Here is a 22631-nt window from a genome sequence, read left to right on the forward strand (position 1 = left end):
GAAAACACAAAAAGCTTTGTCACGGCTCGAAGACTCAACAAAAATTTCAGCCGACTCACTTTAAGAAAAAAACTATATGCACAGTTATCGGTGCTCTGTATTGAACTGAACGAAGAGTCCGGCTATGCGAAGAGCATTAAAATCTCCATGCAACTTCATCCACAAATATGAGGAAAGCTGCAACATTCACCTCGCAAAGAACGGCGTGCTTAGAAGGGGCGAAATCCCTTCTCCCGATGTTATGGAGCCACTGCTTCCGACGCACGACATTCCGTTCACCTCGGGGGATATAAAATAAGGCTTGCCCTTTCTCTGACCTGCTGCTGCATTGAAACGCGCAGCAGCAAGGCATTTTCACTGAGAACGAAGCTGAGATTCCTACGAAAGGATGGAAAAACTTGAGAAACACACGTTCGGAGCGGCAGGGCGACCACCACTTGGACTGCTCATGGCGAGCGGGAGAAACTAAAGGCGCGCGAAAGCAAGTTCCGCGCAGTTTTCGTGACGTCAGGGTCACCTGACGGGGTAGTCTCGCGCGCCGCAGCCATTCAGCGTGGCGGATGCGCTGCCTCCGCGAAAGAGGGGGAGAAAAGGAGGAGGTTGACCCCGCCGGCGAGGGTGTTGCGGCGTAGATCAAAGCGTGTCGCTACTTTCTAACATCAAGGGGCTTTAAGACTAGCTCATGACTCCTGCCGTATGCCCGCGTCTCCGTCTCTCCATTACGGAGAGAGTCGGGTGCATTGTTTTTGTCGAGTTTTCTCGTGCATTGCGGTCAAACCTAGCAGCGTTGGTACGGTCCACCCATTTTAAACCTTCTTGGGGGATCGTGGACCTGAGCTTATGCGCTGAGCGACCGTGATTGCTTGATGCTTTTGACGTTCGACCACGTCAAAAAAAATAGAAGAGGCCACGCTGGTTCACAGACATCATGTGCGGGTAAAGCACCATGAACTTCTTCACGTGGATACATGTAACTTCGAGCAACGCATATAGTGACAGAAGCGCCCTCGGGATTTTGTATGTCTGAACGGTATGCATCTCAGGATTTTGTATGTCTGAGCTGCATGCATTGTTCAACAAAGCGTTTGCAATAAAATATTTGCTCGCATCTTGCTTATTCAAGGCATGCGGTACTTTTTCTAGGTCCTTAAATACTTGTTTCTATTTTTCCTCGTCGCCAAGGCACACGGACGTGGTAGAAAGTGCAAAGGTTTTTGGGTATGAATATTCACGTCGGCCACAGCGCTCATCTGATGCAAAAAAACTTGGGGAAAACTTGTCTGAAAGTCGTAAAAATAGTATGCTGCTAACGGTGCGCCTAAAGTCCCTAGATATTTTTTTGCTTTAAAATCCAGAGACCTTACGTGCGCCGAGGCCCGAAGGACGGCTCACTATAAGAATGAAGGAAGAAGAATATAAGAAGGACGGCTCACTATAGAGCAGCGTCGCAAACAGATTTTGACAGGATAGAGCTGTAAGAAAGCTTGCCGACTTGCGTACTTTCTGCACTTTACTACGGTATCTAAGGGCGTATTAACCACAATGTATAAACTCGCGTTTTTTTTTCGTTTTTGCTCGTTTTTTTTTCTTTTTTTTTCTTTTTTTTGCTACGTGCGACGCGCAATCCGCTTTGACGCTACAGTTGCTGCAACCGCGCTCGCACTTTCACATACTGTATTCGAGCCACTACTATGGTGCTCTACAGCGTTACAAACAAGGCTCTGGTCACCCAGTGGATCATTGTTCCACCATCGCAGCAATTAAAACAGTCGGCGTCGCGCCCGCCGCGCAGACGGGAGACGCGGCGGCACTCTACGTCGGTGGCGCCCTCAGCGGAATGAGCGGCGGCAGTTTGCAACTCTGCCGACGGCGCCTCCCTATTGTTGTCTCGGCGTCTTGACAGGCACAGAGTTTATCGAGGAGGCTATGTCCGAACATACCGCGTACCGACAATGCTCTTAGCAGCGCGCCAAATAACGCGGCAGCGCCTCCCACCGGCATTGCTCCGATACCGCCATAGAGCAAAAGCTCAGGAGAGACCCCTCAATGCCGCGCGCGAAGGAACAGGGAAAAAAAAAAATAATAACCTGCGGTGGAAATTTCCCCCTCTCTCAAATTGCAAGGTCGCCGTTTCTGCATCGCGCCGGAACAAGCATGTACGTGCCGACTAGTGAGTTCTAGACAACCGTATGCTAGCACACACTAGTGCCGACGTCTCAGCCACGCGGATAAAATGGCAGTGAACCCTTCTCCTCTATTTTCTAGTCACACGTTGACCTTGCACGCTGCGGCAGCAGCGCAGAGGGAAGCAGCGGCGGAGGCACAGTCGGGCCAACGAAACTGCCACGCCCACAAACGCTCGCTTCCCAAAAACGGCAGAAAACGAAACTTCAGGAGGCGCTAAAATAAGCTGGCGCCAGCACGGCGGCGGGCGCGCACGGAGATGTGGGAGATGTGCGCACGGAGTCGAAGGTGAGAAAGCTACGAGAGAGTTGAGAGGGAGGGAGGGAGGGCAAGGGGAGCCACAGAAGCAGCGGAGTACGCGGCCGAATTCGCTTCCCTGCCGCCCTCCTCCCTCACCTTCGACGGTCTCCGCGCACACTGGCACCGCCCGCTCCCTGACGCTTCATTTTCAGCCGTTATCGGGAAGCGACCGTTAGCCGGCCTGGGCAGTTTCGTGGCCCGCGCTTGCTATGCGCTTGCTCGCCGCGATATTTCACGACTCGCACCGTTCATGCATCGTGCTATGGTGCACGAATACTTCAAAAATACGTCCTTTTAATTCGAACAAATTTTCTGGCCCCTTCGAGTTCGAATTAACGAGATTCGACTGTAGTTTTAATTGTTTCGATGATACGAATTTCGGCTAATACGTCTATTTTTCGTGACCCCGTGAGATTCGTATCATCGAGCTTTCACTGTATCAACTGTCCTAAAATATTGGTGAGCCGCATTTATTCTAAGTTGGAAGCAAATATTGCCAGCTTAAACATTTCGTGGTAAAACTAGCACCCCTGCTTTCAACTGTGTGTGTATTTTCAACTGTGTGTGTAGTATCTATATGTGTGTATTTTTGTGCCCAGGTTTTTTTAACCACTTCAAAAGGACGTCCTCTGGTCGAAGTCAACGAAAAGCTCTCTCAATCAAGATTGCTGACCTGACGAAGATCTCGAAATAAGAGGAATCTATAGAAAGATATGCTGTGCTAATAAATGCTTCTAGCAATTTTACCTGTTTTTCGTTATCTGGTGCATTGCAACATTTTCTTTCACAGCAATAGACCTATTAGACTAACACTAATAGGGATTAGACTAATACACTAATAGACCTACTAGACTAATACACTAATAGACCTACTAGACTAATACACCAATATCTATTATAGTCGGGTACAACTTTAGAAGACAGGAGGAGGCCCCGCCCAGTTGACCGAATCGCAGCAGCCAATTCCTCTGCGACTAAAGAAATAGTCCCACTCAAAAAATTGTGACTGCTTCTAAAACACGTATTTGTCGGTATAAATAAGATTTGTGTATCTTGACGAGTGGTTTGGTAAAACTCTCATGATGGAAATGCTACCGCACATGCCGGATCGCGAGAGAAAAATAACTCCGTGCCTTCTACAACGCTGTGCGTCGTCTGCTACAGAGCAAGATCGACGGCACCGGGCGTAGCAGTCGCTGGCTTAATAGCATAAGATTCATATATACTTTTTGTGTGTTTGCACTACCTTATTTTTTTAATGTGTTGGGCTTATTTTTAATTAATATTTTTTCTTTTTTTTTCGCGGTTGCGAACCTGCGATCTCGTGAGTTCGCGCACGATCGCGCGCGGCATTCCGTGCCAGTTTTCAGCCATGGAGCCCAGCGAGGTGACATCGGAACGCGATCCTTTGTTGCCGAACGAGCCTTGTGTCGCCTCGATGACCACACCACCAAGGAGCCTCGGCAAGAACAAGAGCGGCCACATCCTGAACAGCGATTCACGCAACATGATCTTCCACTGCTACACGTTTTGGCGTAACAGGCAGCCTGAACGCAGCGTGGAGGGCACGAGCAAGTTTGTCGCCGACATGCTTGGTGTAAGCGAAAGGACTGTGTTCAGGGTGAGGCAGGAAGTTAAAGCTTCGCATTTTTCGGGTGGCAAACTGACGACGCCCTCGCGAAAGCGCCCACGCAATGCGGAGAAGAGGAGACGCAGCGCGAAGTTTGACAGCTTCACGTTGTGCGCGCTGAGATCATGTATGCACGATTCCTTTCGCCGCAACGAGATACCGACGGTCGAGAAGGTAACTATCGAGTTCTCGGAGCGTATGGAACTACCATCACTAAGGCGGTGCACTGTGCGTCACCTGCTTGCCGAGATCGGCTTCAAGCACGAAAAGAGAAGCCGCAACTCGCTGCTTATCGACCGGGATGACATCACCAATTGGCGGAATCGCTACCTCCGTGACGTGGAGCGCTATCGGGCGGAAGGCCGAAAGATCTTCTACCTGGACGAGACATGGGTGACGGCGGGACACACTCGGTCGATCGTGTGGACAGACACCGTGGTGCAGAAGCGCGGACGCCTGTTCGCTCAAACAAATGGCCTGACGACGGGTCTAAAACAACCTTCTGGGAAAGGTCAGCGCCTGATCGTGACGCACATCGGCAGCGAGGATGGTTTCGTCGACGGCTGCTTGGATATATTCCGAGGCCAAAAGACAGGCGACTACCACGAGGAAATGGACGGCAATCGCTTTGAGGGCTGGTTCAATGACGTTCTGCAGAAGTTGCCAGCTGGTAGCGTCATTGTTTTAGACAATGCACCTTACCATAGCCGGCGAGAAGAGAAATTGCCGACGACAGCCTGGAAGAAGGAAAAGATACAGGAGTGGCTCACAAGCAAGAACATCACCTACGGTGAAAGGATGATAAAGAAGCAGCTGCTTGAGCTGGTGGCATCTGTAAAGTCACGCTTTCTGAGCTACATCGTAGACAACACAGCTGTAAAGGCCGGTTGCATTGTACTCAGGCTCCCGCCGTACCACTGAATTTAATCCCATTGAGCTTGTGTGGGCCAAGGTCAAAAATGGCATCGCTGCGGACAACAGAGACTTCAAGCTGTCCACGGTCGACGTCATCTTGAGGGAGAAAATCAAGCAGGTAACGGCGGAAGACTGGAGGAAGAGCATTCAGCATGTGATGGACTTGGAGGCAAAGTTCAGACTTTACACGTCTGGAAGTGAGCACATTCAACCCATCATCATCCAGCTGGGTGAAGATGACACTGAAGAAAGCGACTCCGACTGCGAGCTGTCTGGCATTGAGCCACTCGAAGAAGCATAAACGCTTCTTATTAACAAAAGAACAGCCCTTATTAGGGCTACCAAAATTTTGCCGGTGGGTTCGCAACAGCCAACCATCCATTCCGTGACCTCTCAAATAAATAAGCAGTTCCATTTATGGCATATTCCTTATAATAGAAGCTCAATTCTGATAAGCAACGTCCTGCACACATTGTGCTCGATTTAAGAAGTGCCATAGAAACACATTTAAATGCTGGCATATCTGAATTGAAACACTATTGTTAACCCTGATTACCGTTGGCGGGCTCAAAATGCTCATTCGGGCAGCCATTCATGTGGTTGCATTGTTTATTTTGTTATTTATTTTGTTATCTGGCTCACAGAAGTAATGCGATTAAGAGAACAAATATAAAACATCATTAGCTAAGAGAGGCCCAAACTGCTCATTCAGGCAGCCACCGTCGAGTTTGACGCGCCCCATAGTGAAATAGCAGTAGTCAGAGCACGCTTTATGGTTATGTTAGCAGTCTGCACTGTAAATCACAGTCATGTCATAGCAAGTGGCGGTGAAATAGCAGCAGACAACACCAAACTGCCACTGTCAGCAGCTTGAATGCCAAAGCACATTCATGTGGTTGCATTGTTTATTTTGTTATCTGGCTCACACAAGTAATGCGATTAAGAGAACAAATATAAAACATCATTAGCTGAGAGAGGCCCAAAATGCTCATTCAGGCAGCCACCGTCGAGTTTGATGCGCCCCATAGTGAAATTAGTCTGAGCACACTTTATGGCTCCGTTAGCAGTCTGCACTGAAAATTGAAGTGTTGTCATAGCCAATTTTCAATTTATTAATCTGACTCGAGCAAGTAATGCGAATGCAAGCACAATTATTAACGTGATTAACTTTGCTAGCATTTTTTTGTCATATTTACGTACCGGAAAAAAGTTGAACGTGTTTTAGTGAGTCACTTTGTTCATTACAAGCCATAGACAAAGTGACGGACAGATTCAGACAGTGATATTGGGGAATAAATGGTGAAAGTTGCAAAAGCTCTCACAGCACTGCTTCGCTGGACTCCATTCACTAGAAAACTGCATTTGTAATGATGAAAGCGTCATGACGGGAAATGATACCCCACTGCACAATGTTATATAAGTGTACCACTACATGTGACGGGCAGCAAAACCATTTGTTTATAAAGACTGAATGCAACAACATAGCAAGGTGCTGTTTCACAATATGGCACCTTTTCATGTGCACTTCTGGTAAGCTACCGTATGCACTGATGCATAAACACATTAACAGAGGAAAGAGACGAAGTAACTGTGCAAGCCACGCGATGCTTTTAACATTTTGTATCTGTCAATGTTTCTGTTGTCACAGCTGATAGAATTTTCTTTGGTGCAAGTTGATTAATCACGTTGCAGCAACAGCACAAGAAGCAAGGTCAGAATAGTAGGAGAAATCAAAGCAAGGTGGCAGACGGAAGAGGCAAGGTAGACAAGAGAGAATAGCTTTAATGACATCGAAGAGACCAGCCCTGCTATTCACAGGACTTGGTGCTTTGAATGAGACGAGTTAATGGAATTGTCGAAAGTCGTGGCTGCAGCATGCTTACAAGAACAAATGCAAAAATAAAAGTATAGAAATAGGAACAAATACATACACGCACGGAAGAACTCACATTTTCACACACATGAACACAAACGCGAGCGCGAAAACTAAGATCTAAAATACAAAAAAGGGCAAAATAACAAATATACACAAACACACAAGAAAACACGCACACACATTTATCGCAGACACGAGTAGAACTATTAGGAGTCAGTTCACAAGCAGCTGTGTCTACTTTGTCGTACTTCTTTTTAATGTACATATTGGCTCTGTTGTTTTCACTGTCATGGGAATTTTTTAGTAGCGACATATCACGACAAATCGCAAAGCTGTGTTGTGGGAAAGCAAGTCGAGCGCTGACAGCACAACTTATGCGCGATTGTGTCACAGCAGGCTTTCTACAGCTGGCGCGTGCAGTGAGCGAAGAGTTCTAAGCCACACGGCGACGCGAATTCATGCCAAGCTCCCTTGCAACGGCACCAGTGCATGAGTCATAATTTTAAATTAGCATTCAGGCTGACATTAAGGAAACAAACACTGCTTCCAAACGCCTGACCGTTAACAATCCAATGACATTCGCTCAAGCAGCGCGTGTTAGTCACTGATTGTTAGCATTGGTGGAAAGCAATCAATCGACGGTGCTACACAACACTCGAACGACGCCGCTAGACGTTCTTATCACACTGCTGCCAACGATCGGTCGTTTGCACGCTTAGCTGGCAGCAACGAATCTTTGCGTTGGAGGTTGCTTTCACAAATCTTTTCTGTTGAGAAACTCGCAGGTTGGTTTCATCCGCGCACGCATTTCTCATTTATCCTGATAATGGTTTTGCTCCATCACTCCACCACGTCCGACGAGAAACGCAGGGGCACAGTACACAAACACACCCGCCGCTCACAGTAGGTACCAGACTTTGGCGAACTCTCCTCGTAGTAACTTCACTTAGGAGCAAACCAAAACACCACGGAACAAACACGTACGATGTTCGTTTGCAGTGGTATGCCGCCGCGGGATCTTGTTTCCACACGAAGCGCAGCGCAGCGCCACCGATGTTCGCTGCAATCTTTCTTTGCCGGCTTAAGGCTCAGAACAAACGCACGCGGCACAAATTGTGCATCGTAAGCTCACAATAATATTTCCGGCATGACAGACCACTACAAACAATGCGAATTCACTCTGACGAAGGGAGACGCACAGAGCTGACGCGACTCGGCCCAGTTCGAAGCGAGGGCGGCCATGTTAGGCATGTTCTCCGTCGGCGGGGACACCGGCCGTCCAGCTCATGACGTCACCTGAAGTGCACGCCTATTGGTGCCGGCTCGTGTCCATCCGCCTTTGAGGGACAAATGCCGCTGTCTTCTAAAGTTGTATCCGACTGTAGACTAATACACTAATAGACCTAATAGACTGTATTAGTGTCAATAACCTAATAGGCTATTAGTTTTTGTATTGGAATTTTTGCTAGGGATTCCCCGATCACTTTGGGCCCAGATACTGGAGACCTTTCACGATGATCCCACCGCCGGTCACTATGGTTTTCATAAAACCTATGAGTGCATCTGCAGCAGCTTCTCTTGCCCTGCACTTACAACCAGTGTAGCAAAATACGTGGCTTGCTGCTCACTCTGCCAACAGCGCAAATGACTGACCTCACCTCTGGCTGGGCTGCTCTACTGTGTACTGTGTCCTGAAGTTCCTTTCGCAGTCATTGGTATCAAGCTGTATGGACCGCTACCCATATCAGCTGGCGGTAGCCGATGGATAGTTGCAGCTGTAGACCACTTGACACAGTATACTAAAACAGCTGCGCCACCTTCAGAATGCACAGCAGAGGTTGCGCCCTTTTTCTTGGAAGCCATCTTTTTACGTCACTGAGTCCCATGTTGAGTGACCATGGCAACACCTTTCTGTCGAAGCTCCTCGATGATGTCCTCCGTGCTTCCAACACCTGCCATAAGACGACTTCCAGCTCCCACCCTCAAACTAATGGCTTCACAGAGAACTTTCATAACGCTATCCAAATGGGATTTCAATCTGCCATTCATTACTTTCGCATACAACACCGCCATGCAATGCACTACGGGGCACTCACAATGTTTCCTTGTGTATGGCCATCAACCGATCACTCTCCTCGATGTCTCCTTCTTTGGTGACTAAGTGCCCTCGTCGACATCAGTGTGTGAGCAGCTCTTTTCGAGCAGTGCCCGGTGTCGAAAGCGCGCCCACATCAACACCGACACCAGTCACCAAGTTCGATAACCTCGCTACGATGCACCCCACCGTGTTGTTTCCTTCCACCCTGGAGACGAAGTGTTGCTGTAACCCCTGTTCAAGCTCCTGGATTATGCGAAAAGTTTCAATCCCATTTTATCGGGCCCTTCACGAGTTTCCCTTCATGAGCTTCGGCCTGAGGAACGCCGGACAAACCTTTCAGCGCTTCATCGACGAAGTCGTCCGCGGCCTCGACTTCTGCTTCGTTTACCTGGACGACATACTGGTAATTTCCCGCGACGCCAAAGAGCACCACACGCACCTTCATCTGCTGTTCCAACACCTCGATGACCACGGTCTACTCGTCAATATCCAAAAAAGCACGCTAGGCGCTTCCGTCGTCCGCTTCCTCGGCCACGAAGTTTCATCTGAGAGAACTCGGCCCTTGCCCCAATGCATCTTGGACCTGCAAAATTACCCTCAACCCACCACCGCTAAAGACCTTCGCCGTTTCCTCGGCATGCTGAACGTTTACAGGCATTTACAGGTGGCGCAGCTGCTTGCTACACGCAGCCGACCACCAGGCTGCCCTCCACGATGCTTTGGCTCGCCTACAAGGAAACCAACCCATCACGTGGACACTGACGTTAGCAAAAACTTTCGAAGGATGCAAAGCCGCCCTCTGCACCGCCACGCTTCTCACCCATCCCGTGCCAGACGCTCCCTTGGGACTCTTTACGGACGCATCTAGCTTCGCCATCGGCGCCGCCCTCATGCCAACGCGTGGACAACACCTGGCATCCCTTGGCGTTCTTTTCGAAGCAACTCGCAGGTCGGAAAACGACCCCTTCAACCGCCAGTTCCGCTGACGAAATCACGACCACCGCCCCGACAAGTTTGCCAGCCTACTACAGAGAACTTCTGGTGATATACGAATCAGTGCAACACTTTCGCCATATTCTCGAAGCACAGAACTGCACCATCTATACCGACCACAAGCCTCTTACCTATGCCTTCTCTCAACGTCGCAACAAACTCCTGCCTGTACAGCAGAACCAACTCTCGTGAACTGTGTGTTCATTGCACAGTTCACCACCGACATCCAACATGTCAGCGGAAAAGACAACGTGGTCGCCGACGCGTTCTCATGTGTAGCAGCCATCAACTCTGTACAGATAACAGCGGACGTCCTCGCCGAGGCTCAGACTACGGACGCCGAACTGCAGGAACTTCTCAAGGGCAGGTCCTCACTACAGCTGCAACAAGTTCCCATTCCAGGGTCAACAACCACAATCTGTTGCGACATGTCGACAGGACGAAGCAGGCCCTATGTGCCCCTGTCCCATCGCTGTGGTCTTTCCAACCAGCTCTACAACTTCAGCTATCCCGGCATACGCGCCTCTACACGCCTTGTGGCTGACCGCTATGTCTAGCCCTCCATGCAGCGGGATTGTCGCACCTGGGCGCGCTCCTGCATTCAATGCCAACGCGCTAAAGTCACCAGGCACGTCACGTCACCACTCTGAATATTCCCTCAGCCCTCTGGTCGGTTTGAGCACCTCCACCTCGACATCATAGGACCCTTTCCCCCGGCTGGACCCTATCGCTACTGCCTCACCGCCATCGAGCGGTACACTCGATGGCCCGAGGCATGGCCCCTCGAGGGAATTACCGCGGAAGACATTGCCTCGGCGTTCTTTACCGGCTGGGTTGCTCGTTTCGGCGCTCCCGCCGCGTAACCACCGACCAAGGACGACAGTTCGAGTCGCACCTCTTCAGGCTCCTTAGGCTGACCATCGGTTTTGAACGCTTGAGGACCACCAGTTACCACCCCTGTGCTAACGGAATGATCGAGCGTTTCCACCGACAGTTCAAAGCAGCCATTATGTGCCACCTGGACTCAACCTGGCTCGAGGCCATCCCAGCCGTCATCCTCGGTCTTCGCGCTACCTTCAAGTCGGACATCCACGCTACACCAGCGGAGCTCGTCTACGGGGAACCACTCCGTCTCCCAGGTGAATTTCTTGCTGCACTGCCTTCCAACACTACGACGTCAGATCCCACCGACTTCGTCGCCCGTCACCTGCAGCCCACCACTGCAAGCCTACACCTTTCGTGTTCGAGGAGCTAGCATCGTGCACGCACGCTTTCCTCTGCGACGACACCGTCCTCAGGCCTTTCCAGCCACCCTACAGCGGACCCTACCTGGTCGTCCATTGTGACGACAAAAATTTCACTCTGCGCCTGAACGGGAACGACGTCCGCGTCTCGATTGACCGGCTCAAGCCCGCATACATCGCTGCGAACGAACTGGGCAGCGCCACTCCATTCACAGGCATCTATCCGCAGCCGCCAACGTCGCAGCCCGCTCCGGTCACGACATGCTCTGGACGTCTGGTACGCCTCCCAGATTTCTAGACCCTGAGGGCTCTACACTCCGCGGGGGGGTGATGTGGCGACACACTCCGCACAAACCGGCGCAGCCTTCGCCTCGCCACTTGCTAGCCCGGCGTGACACGGCTGCATGCTGCACCACGCCTCCGATAAGGGACAGCGCCACCGCAGAGTCAGTGGAGGCTTACGTCACCGACGGTGGATATAAACCCAAGCTGCCAAGCTCAAAGAATCCTTCCTTCGCTAACCGTTCGAGCGCAGCAGCAGTATGCTAGCCCCGCCGCTGCTACTACGCTAATAAACAGTCGTTATGTTTCATGTTCCTTCCATCGACACAGCATCCCACAGAACCAACCAATGCACGCATTGCGAACCGCCCCCGAACTCGGCAATCCAGCCAACCCAAGTGAGAATGGACACTACGACCCCAGTGCAGACGAACAACCAGTCTGGGCCCGCATCTAGTAATGCTCCCGAACTCACGGCGGCACAGATGATGGACATAACAGCCCAACCCCTAACAAGCACCCAATCATCGATGCAACCTACTGCCTTCGAATCAACGGACACTCATGCCACACACGGCACAGCGGTCAGTTGATTTTATTCTCCCAACCCATTTGACGTGCTAAACCGCAGCAACAACCACATCGGCGACAGAAATTCTGCCCCGACAATAACACCACATTTCCAAGCAGTGTGGAGCTCCCGCTCAGCGGAAGTTGACAACCGCCCATGGCAGCAGCAGCGAAAACGCACCAAAATTAAAGCATCAAGCTTGAATACTCCTCCGCAACTTGCGACTCGCACAATCCAAATGGTCCTGCTCCGGCCTGCCGAGCGTTTCGCCGTGTCGGAAATACCTCACGAAGCGCTGCAGGATAGTGTCATGGCCATCGGAGGCCCTCAAACCCAAGATTACCGCATCTGCATTCAGCCCGAGGTGAATCTCATGGCCATTGACGCATGGAACCCCTCCCTCATACCCCGTTTTCTAGGGCTAACAACAATTAAAGACGGAGTTCGAAATTTCACATTCCGCCCGTACGAAGCAAAGCCGCCAGAACACGCGAGGGGCGTATTTCATGGTTTCGACGTTAAATTCCCCCTGCCGCTTGGATATCTCGTCGCACTAGCCATGCATTACAGGTTCATCGTCCATGTGCCCACACTAAAATATTCGCTGCATTTTTTTTTCCCAGACTGGAATGGCTTTCCCTACAACATCGCTCTTATCACCTGCCCTTCGACCTTCGCAGCTAATCATCTTAGACGATAAAAGCATGTGACTTTTTTTACATATTTCTGTAACCCACCCACAGGGTCTTTAAGGAAATAAAATGAAAAAAAAAAAAGAATGACCCACAGGTCAGATTTTGACAACTGTGCTTGCTGCTATCGTTGTGCTTTGAGTGTCATTCGTGTTCCATGGCTACAGGTTTGCCCAATAAAGAGCAAGTTTCATGATCCACAGTTTTTCGCTACCATCTTTACAATCACTACAATATGCAAGTAATGCAAGTTTGAACAGAAAGTGCACCCAGGAGCAGAGCATCCCCTCCAAATCACAATGATGCGTGCAACTACTAAAGGACGCCACCACCCAGCTCACCTGCACAGGTCCTTGGCCTCGCTCTCCAGGCCCTCGTGCAGAATCTCAGCGGCCAACTGCTCCCGTGCCTGTTCCTCGTCCTCGCGGGCTTGTCGCTTGGCCAGCAGCTTCTCCTGCAGGCGCTGCTCTTCTGCACAGAGGTACTCTTCCCGGCAAGCTGCCCTGAAACGTGTGCTCCCAACTTTCAACATGCTGCACTCATGTCATGGTCAGAGAGAATGAACATGGCACTACAATTAGGCTTCCTTGAAGCCTCACAGATACTGGCTTTCACACAAGTTAAGATGGGCCAAGTGCAAATCATCTTTACTTGGCCTATTCGAATAGTCTATGCAGGCAGGCAAACTACGATGCTATTTCTCTGTGCCACTGCATGAATTAACATTGGCACACTGGTCTTTCAAGGTTGTTATAGTATTACACTCAGCGATAAAGTGTGCGTGAGGCTGACAGGCCACTGTCTCATAAAAATGTCCAGGGCACAGAAATGTAACGTGGGAAGAACCACATGAAGCTAATTAACTGTTCACTGTAAAAGTTGTGGCTGCTCTTTGAGCAACTGTTATGAGAACAAGCTGGGACAAAAGATTATAATACTACAAAGCACATATTATGTTAGTGTAGTCAGGAGTTCAACAGAAGTTTGGTCATATGTTCTAATGAAGAAATTATTGTACCGTATTTACACGATTGAAGGTCGACCCATTTTTTTCAAATTTGGCCATCCAATGTTGGGGGGTCGACTTAGAATCGAAATCGAACCGTGTACCGCGAGTAACGGCAAGAGAAACGAGAAATCAGGGGCGCTACGGCATGGCTACAACTTTGCACCTACGTTTTTATGGTTACGGTAGAAGCGTAGCGTAATAATTTACTGTATTGCATACATTTTGATTGCGCGCACCAGGAGCGCACGGCTCTTGTGGGAGCATCGATCATGGAAGAGCTGCCGTTTAGGGGGTATTGGTAGATGGCGGAAGAGCCGCCGTTAGGAGGGTATTGGTAGTTGGCGGAAGAGCCGTCGTTTGGGGGGTATTAGTAGTCGGCGGAAGAGCTTTTCTTTGAGATACAATTGTTTTCGACGGCCGCGCGCATCTGTCACTTCTGCTGTTGGGCTGAATCGTCGCGCCTGTCATGAGTGCCAAGAACTTTCGACGCTCGTTCTCAGCAGCGTTCAAACGGGCTGCTATCCTCCATGTTGAGGAAACTAACAACTGCGCAGTGGGACGCAAGTCTGGAGTCAGTGAACGTGTGGTGCGGCAGTGGCGGCTTCAGCGCGAGAAAATTTGGTCTCTCTGGCTACTGTGTGCGGGTCGGTCCTCTCTGCGTGGGGGGCTGTACCGCGCGATGTCGTGGTGCGGTCGTTCGCGAAGTGTGGACTCACTTTTGATGACGACGTGCTGTGTTACCACAGCAGCTATGACGGCAGCAGTACCAGTGAGGTCAACTCTAGTGACGATGAGTAGTCTTAGCAACCCCTTCAATAAATTTCCCTTGCGTGAAATGCACTCGCGTGGTTTTTCTACCCCCCCCCCCCCCCAATTTTTTTTTTTGAGACTTGCAATTTTGGGGGGGTCGACCTACATTCGAGTCAACTTACAATCGTGTAAATACGGTACTTACCGACTAAACTTGTCAAGTTAAGTTGGCGCATCAAAGAATTGATTTCCTACGGTGCAACAGTTCATGCTGTCTCACTCTGCAGTTGCACTGTTTTTCATAGACAGCCACATACCGATCTGATATGCGCACTGCGCATGCGAAGATTTTCACGCTTCGTGCATGCGTCATCGCTCAAACGCTGCCCAAAAAGTATACGGCTGTTCAACTACAATAATTCGTTTGCATTTCGCATGAAAACCTCACGAGTTTTTTAACACGTGACCCTATGAGCAGCAAAATGTCCAAGCATGTACCCAAGCATGGCTCCACCTTCGTACATCACAGTATCAGCACACCACTCGATGTATCGGTCTCCTGTTGGGTTGTTTCCGCAGTTGTCCCCAGGTGCAAGTAGCAGTGTGCATAAGTGTTTATGCAAATGTAAAATATGTATGCCACGTCACCCCAGGCTTCGCATGCGCAGTACACATTTATGCAGCGCACTTCGGTCCCTCTGGCTGCGGCACTGCCTGAAACGTACACGGGCATTGTCATTTTACAGGAAAACTCTCCAAGTCTGAGGGTGCTTTCATCTTGTAATGCACGCTTGTAGTGAACCAGATTCGTTCGCAGACAGTGTCTGTGAACTGCAATTGGGCAATGCTCCCTGTACTGCTCCTACAAACAGCCGTTCTGATGCTTCTTTTTTTTAACAGAAATTAAGCACTGACAACGCAGACAATCTTGGCGCAATTTATCATTTTTATTGTCGAATGTACAAAGTGTAGTTAATAAACGTGAAGCTCAAGCATCTATTTTTGATTCATGTGCCGCTTACGTGGTTGTATTGACAGAGACTTGGTTGATTGATTAAAATTTTCAAAAAAGAGCTGTTCCTCTGTGACAAGAGTTGTTTACCGTCATGACCGTGACTAAACTCGGGTGGTGCTGTTATAATTGCCGTTGCCGACAATTTAGTGTCTAATAGGATTTCACTTACAACGTCTTTAGAAAAGGTTTGTGTTCCTGTTGTTATAATAAACCATCAAAACGCATTGCTCTGTGCTTTTTATCGACCGCCAAGTGCACCATGTACTTTTTGTGATGAACTGCGTGACACACTGCAATTTCTCGTCTCGCAATTTCCACACTCACCATTATTCCTTTTAGGCAATCTTTATTTCCCTAAAATACAGTGGATTTCGCTATCATTCTTCGTTGTCGGTATGTCCGCCGAAAGTCAATATTTTATTAACTTGTCATACCTGCCAAGTTCGGAGAAACTAAATCCGGGAGATCTTCCGACCGAGGGGGAGGGTCAGTCGGTACCCCCCCCCAATATTGATATTTTCAAGTACTTCCAGATGAACTTCAGTGCAATTTTATTTACAGGTATACAATTGACCACATGAACATCAAGGTCTCACTTTTGCAAGCATTTCGTTGTGGCTAATTTTGCCTTCAAAAATTCTTTAAAATTTAAATTCTCGGATCTTACGTCCCACAACCACCTGAACCAACTCATTATGAGGCACGCCGTAGTGGGCGACTCCGGATTAATTTGGACCCCCTGGGGTTCTTTAACGTACACCCAATGGACGGCAAAGGGGCACTTTTGTATTCACCGCCAACGGAATGTGGCCGCCGCGGCCGAGATTTGATCCTGCAAGCTCGTGCTTAGCAGCGCAATGCCTAAGCCACTAAGCACTTCGGCTGAGCACTTACATTAAAAATGCCTGAAGACACTTTTTGCACTAGCGCTCCTTGCTTTTAAAGCCATGACAGACCGTAGGCCTATGCGATGCCAGAGCGGCTGAAACCAAGGAGAACCATGGAGTCTGTTGCTAGTTGCGGCATTTGCTGGCTAGCTTAGTGAGACTAGGGCACCCAACAACCCCATTAGCGTAAGTAGCGGCTCTGCGGTTAACGAAATAGCGCATGTATAGGGTTTCCCTACTACTTTCTTAATTTTGCGCGATGAACCTCCAACTGGATTATATTGGGTTGGATTTTTTTTTGCCAATGTGGCCTGACAAAGCGCTAGACGCGGGAACGGGACAGACCAGCAATTTCCGGAAGATTTTCCTGTCAACCGTAAAACCGGAAGAAATAGTCCAAATCCGAGTCTCCCGGGTAATCCGGGAGACTTGGCAGGTATGACTTGTGCTTATATTTCAATCTTACGCAACTTGTTTCTGGGTCTACTAAATAGGCACTACTTCATCTTTGTTTATTGCACCCACTCCTTTGTAACGCCGTTCTGGGCCGTGAGGGTAATGTAAATGAATAAACAAGTACATTCCAGCTGCTCCAGTTTCTTGGTTGTGTACCAGCAATGATAAACGAGGGTAGTAAACAAAACCAAGACTTTCCAAGGTTGCCGCACATGATGGCAGTTATGTTGTATTTTAAAAGCAGATGCACATTTATCTACTTTTTCACTCATGCATGAGCACCCACAAAATCCGGGCCAAGATTAATTTTTACGATGTGTGGCCTTGACACAGAAATATGCGGTAATATATCAATTTCTGTCTGCTTTAGATGTTCGAATAGATGTAGCTAACAATATTGCTACTTGAAGTAGCAATAAAGATGAGGTAACTTCATTTTTATTGCTGGATTGTAAAGTAGTCAGCTTAATGCCTAAACTACAAAGAAATCTTAATTTTTGTGGAAACAATGGCTGCAAGAAAGCCGGCGGCCTAAATAAAGGAAATTTGTCGGCCCTTCCACTCCGTGAACATGGTTAACCAGCAAAGCTGAAACGTGCGCCCGAGTGTTTATCACTGGGTTAATCTCGACGTTACATTAAAGTCTTGTTCAATTATTGGTTACGTCTTTGTGTTTGTTAATGAGGTTACACACACATTTGACTGCGACAGAGAAAATGTTGTTACTGACGGTATCCCCACAGTCCGCCGTTGTGGCGTTGCCGCTTGCGATTCTTCAAAACTAAATTGCTTCAAAATTAAATCTGTCCATCCCGTTAGACAATTAACGGCTAATGGCCACCTTAAGCAATTGCTCATACCCGCGTAAACGCGGCTTCCCTATTACGACAGAAGACAAGTGAAATTCTACGCTGGAATGATGAACGACAATGAAGTTAGCTGTGGAAGACGACGACAACGCGCATGTTCGCGCGGTTGCACCGAGGGGTGCCAACGAGCCAGATGTGGAAGAAGACGACAATGCTCGAGCCATTGCTGACAACAGTTTCTGTGTACAGGATGGACGAATCGGCTAGCCATATACAGCTTCGCTGTAAAAGATTACTTTTAGCAGCTGGTACTCAGTACCATAGCCTCCTATATATTCTATGCCTGCCGGATTATTGGCGATACCATTGATAGCGGCCGTCGTCGGAACTATGGCAGTGGCGCCACTTACGTAGGGTTGTCGCGTGCGAGCTTTTTACGTTTTTTGTGCTAATAGGTGACAAAAAATACGTGAAAGTAAATAAAATTGCGTAAATACTTATATATTTTAGTGTTGTAATAATATAGCAATATAAAGCGGTCGTCGTCAAAATTTGGGATGGGGGCGCCACTTACGTAGGGGTCTAAGGTGCGCTTTTTGAAAGTTTTTGAAAGTAAACTTCGCATTTTCGGCGATATAGCTGCAAGAAAAGCTTAAGGAAAGCAGCGAAACATCCACAACGACGTTTCCAACTCTGCGGCTTCCAAAAAAAGAAATCGTCTGCTACCACCGCAACCGCCGATTCAAACCCTTTATTATGACAAGAGTGCGAACAACTTTCGTCGTCTGCTACTGCTATCATGCGGCAGTTGAGACATCCCCATGACGAGGCTTGCCGCTTCCTTCAATATGCCGACTCTTACCCTACGTAGGTGGCGCCGCCATAGACGACGGCCTTTTCGGGCTCATCTGGCAGGCATAGATTATATAGGAGGCTATGTCAGTACACAGTAATTGCATTTTCCTTTCCTGTGCAATGTCAGTGCACTAGATGTGGTGGTGCAAAATGAGGAGATGCTCACTTGGAGAGCTGGTGTGTCTCTTCCTCGAGCAGGGCTGTGGCTGTCAGCTCGGCCACCTGGGTGAGCACGGAGTCCTGCCCTATGGCCTCCAGCTCGTGCTGCACGACATCCTCGACCAGCGCCTGCAGCACTTCCTCGATCACCTGCCCCAACACAGAACAGGCTTTCCTATTCATTCCAGCAAGCCAGTCACAGAAATGGCCAACACAACAGTGAAGTGCAAACGACAAGCACAGGAGAGAACTGCTGCGCATCTAAGAAGACTTCCTTGGCCAACTACCCCCTCCCCTGGTTTCCATCACAAAATGGCCACAGGCAAAAATAAAAGAAACAGAGAGTTTGATGCCAGGAGGCTAAAAGGAGCAGATCCGATCATGTCTGGCATCACTTGCCTCCAGGCAAGACGTCAACAACTTCTTCCGTTGAGATTATTTTCAAAAGAGGAAACGCTTCCCGAGACACTGGCCCTAGCACCTGCGAATCCTAGAAGTGGCATTCCTCGTACACCACACACCCTCTGCCTCACAGTGTCACATAAATGCAACATGGGACGCGAGACACTCCTTGCAGCATATATGGTATACTAGAAGGTGCAGAGAAATGGTGTTCGTGTGTCGTCTCATTGCATGGTGAGCATTTGTTTCTTGCCGCAGCCATTGAAAACTGGAATTGCCTTCCCAAAGCAGTTGCTCATGAGGGAAATCCAGAAAAATTCAGGCAGTCTTTAACTACGCTCTTTGTTAAATAACTGGAACTACGCACATTTTGTTTTCTTGCACCATTTTTATGAAACTGGCGTTGTGCAATAGAAGATATTGATTTAAATTATGCTCTGTACACTTTGACTTGTATTTCAATGTCCGGTTGGGTGTCAATCTCTTATTATAAAGTATCTCTTCATTTGTTAGCTTATTCCTAATTATTTTCTCCTTCCCATCCTTGTGTTTTCCCTTTTTTTTTCCCTTGCGTTTTCCACTACTCATTACCGTACTTCATTATTGGTGAACAATGTTAACAAAATCTTGTTCGTTCTTGTGCGCTTTGTACTTATTATAATGTAGTTGGTTCTTTGTTGGATAGCATTCGCTCCATTACATGTAATTTCAATACTGTTCCCCCCCTTATGTAATGTCCTGTTAAGGGTCCTTAAGGGTAAACAAATGATGATGACATATCCAAACTTGCCCACATAGACACTGATGCAGCAGAAATAACCATTAAGTGCCTCCAACAGTGTATCTCAGTAGATTCACTCGGAAGCCTATGGTTCTTGCCCAATATTTGTGTGTTTTGGAACACGCTTTGACCAAGCTAAAATGAAAGGTTATAATTTTTCTGACTTTTTTAAACATGCTGTAGAAACGAGAAGTCAATACTCCTTCTCACACTTTATATTAAGAGCTGATGTTTACTGTGTTGTTGTAGTTTCAAAAAACTTTTGATAACATGTGCGCATTGTTTTCCGAGCCCCGCATTTTTTCTGGACTCCAACCTAAGCAGCCCTCACGCTTAACGTTTCAAAGCCCACTGGACACCATCTGGTGTACGCTCATAATTGCAATGTGCTTGCTGCATCACTTGCTTGTACAGTCTACTCACTAGGCAGCAAAGTAACCTGAACCCTTCGATGCTGTAACATCAAACTTTTTTTTTTTTTGCCACATACATCAGAACAGCAGTTGGGATGGCCAAATGTCACAGAGATGGCAGATATTCCGAGCTGGACTATAGTACCACACAAGCACCAACTTCCAAATACATTTCATTTAAAATTTATGTAAATATAAACAGTCGAACCCGGTCATATCAAACCCACTTAGTATAACAAATTATTGTGTATATTGGACAGCTGTAAAATCCCCTTGAAAATCCCATGCAAATGTATAGGGCTGGTACACGCGTATATAGAACGCCTGTTCACCAGCCCATTCGATATATTGAGCACGACACCACACCAAAGACCTCAAAGTGCACTTTGAGGTCTTCTGGCACCTGGAGGTGGGGAGGAGAATGTGCAGTTAGTTGAGCAGTGTAGGTCGTGTGTGCAGACAGTTGAGCTGTTGGGGTAGCCCGCATGCTACCCTCGATCATCAACATTCCTTCTTTCCGTTTTCATCGCATCGTTGTGTGGGTTGAGTGCTTATTCACAAGTTTATTTTCCACAAGCGATGGCTGCTGCAAGAATAAAGAAAAGAATCAACTTGGATGTTGCAATGAAGTTGAAAGTGACCCAGCAATTTTCTTGCAGGTAATAAAGTTGACATTAAGCGGGAAAAGTGGAGCTGGGCTGGCCATGCAATATGCAGGATGGATAACTGGTGGACTATTAGGGTTACAGAATGGACACCAAGAGAAGGGAAGCACAGTTGAGGATGGCAGAAAACTAGACGGAGTGTTGAGGTTAGGAAATTCGCAGGCACAAGTTGGAATCAGCAAGCGCAAGACAGGGGTAATTGGAGATTGCCTTCGTCCCACAGTGGACATAAATATTGACCCTTTTCGCAGAGCAGTTTGCTCTAAAGGAACGAGATGGCGCTTTCGGCGGCGCGCCATACGTTGCCTCAGCGAATGCGCACGAAATCGAAACCATTACTGCTTCTGCCCTGCTACCGTGCGATCAGTTATCGGAAATGCAAACGGGTGTTCGCTAATGCACTGTGCCCAATTCATGCTGCAAAATGTGTAACGATAAAGGGAGGACGTGTGTGGTAGGTCGCTGCAAAATTAGTGATTCGCATGGAATCAACCTGTGTCGCCACTGCTACATAAGAACTGCCTGTGTTGCCAACCCTTCGCGATGGACGGCTTTCCTCGATCATAAAAAAATGATAATTTATCCACCAGCACTGTCCAAGGAAAGGACTTCAACTCCGGAACGTCTGAACTTAAGGGTGAGTACTGCTCGTTACAAAAGGAACTAGCGCACCTTACTGACACAGTAAGTTTCTCGCACGTTACCTACACTCATCCACCCCTACTCGCACTCAAACTTACGCCCACCCTATCGCCAACGTATCAATAATAAGTGAATGGGCGCACACTTCAATCAAAGTGCCGAAGCATGAGTGACGGTGGCTACACCGACAGCACACGAATGTTCGAAGCTGAACATTTCATGGCGGTCCACAGACTAAGCGAGGGACTAGCGATAATACGTCTTTGCTACAAGCTACCGCAAAGTACAGGACATTTACATTCCAAGCTTTGTGAGCAGCAAGACCAAACTTATCGCAGCAGAGCACATTCGCCAAGCGATTAGGCTGAAAATAAACAATGAGATAGTGGTCGCACCGAGGAACAGATAAACTTTACTGAGTCAGAAACATGACAAGCCGCTGCTTCAAAATGTTTGCCAAATAAAGAACGAAGAGCACATTGATCCCGGTTTAATTCATAAGCGGAAAGTTTGGACAGCTTGGAATACATTTTTAGCGCCGCTTTTAGTACAAGCACCGTATACCAGTGGCACACTGACGGGGGGGAGGGGTCGGGGGTTGTAACCCGCCCTGAGGCCGACCTGAGGCCCCCCCCCCTTTTGTTTAACCTCTTTTCTTGTGCATTTAAGTACTGCAACTAAGATGTAAGAAGCACAATCGTCTGCACACTCGCAAAAAGCGTATTTTTTGACAATTTCCCGTCAAGAAATTGAAATTAGTACTGTTTAGATGGTATTAGCAAACTATTATAGGGCCTATTATTTTACATATCGAATTACCAGTGGTGCAAAAGCCAAAATAGGATTTGGAGCAATTTTGGAGCACGAAAATCTTGCTTTTGGAGCAGGAAAATCCAAATTTGGAGCAATTTCACAAAGAACGCTTACTCATAAAACGCCATAAAATTTACCCAGCATAATAAGGGAAGCAGCGGCGCTGTCCCAGGCCAGCCAATGAAACTGC

At 48.2% G+C, this 22631-nt stretch overlaps 1 protein-coding gene across 3 annotated transcripts in view; it reads right to left on the reverse strand.

Moving 5' to 3' along the window:
• LOC119461863 (germinal-center associated nuclear protein) overlaps positions 1-22631 on the reverse strand; it is a 340872-nt gene that overhangs the window by 156724 nt on the left and 161517 nt on the right. For all 3 annotated transcript variants that reach the window (XM_049672737.1, XM_049672736.1, XM_037723233.2), the window contains exons 14-15: positions 18733-18875; positions 13127-13288 (exon numbers count right to left, since the gene is read on the reverse strand). In XM_049672737.1, coding sequence (XP_049528694.1) covers positions 13127-13288; positions 18733-18875 — 305 coding nt within the window. The remainder of the gene's footprint in view (positions 1-13126; positions 13289-18732; positions 18876-22631) is intronic.

The sequence above is a fragment of the Dermacentor silvarum genome, chromosome 8, assembly GCF_013339745.2.
Source record: "Dermacentor silvarum isolate Dsil-2018 chromosome 8, BIME_Dsil_1.4, whole genome shotgun sequence".
NCBI classification, from domain to species: domain Eukaryota; kingdom Metazoa; phylum Arthropoda; class Arachnida; order Ixodida; family Ixodidae; genus Dermacentor; species Dermacentor silvarum.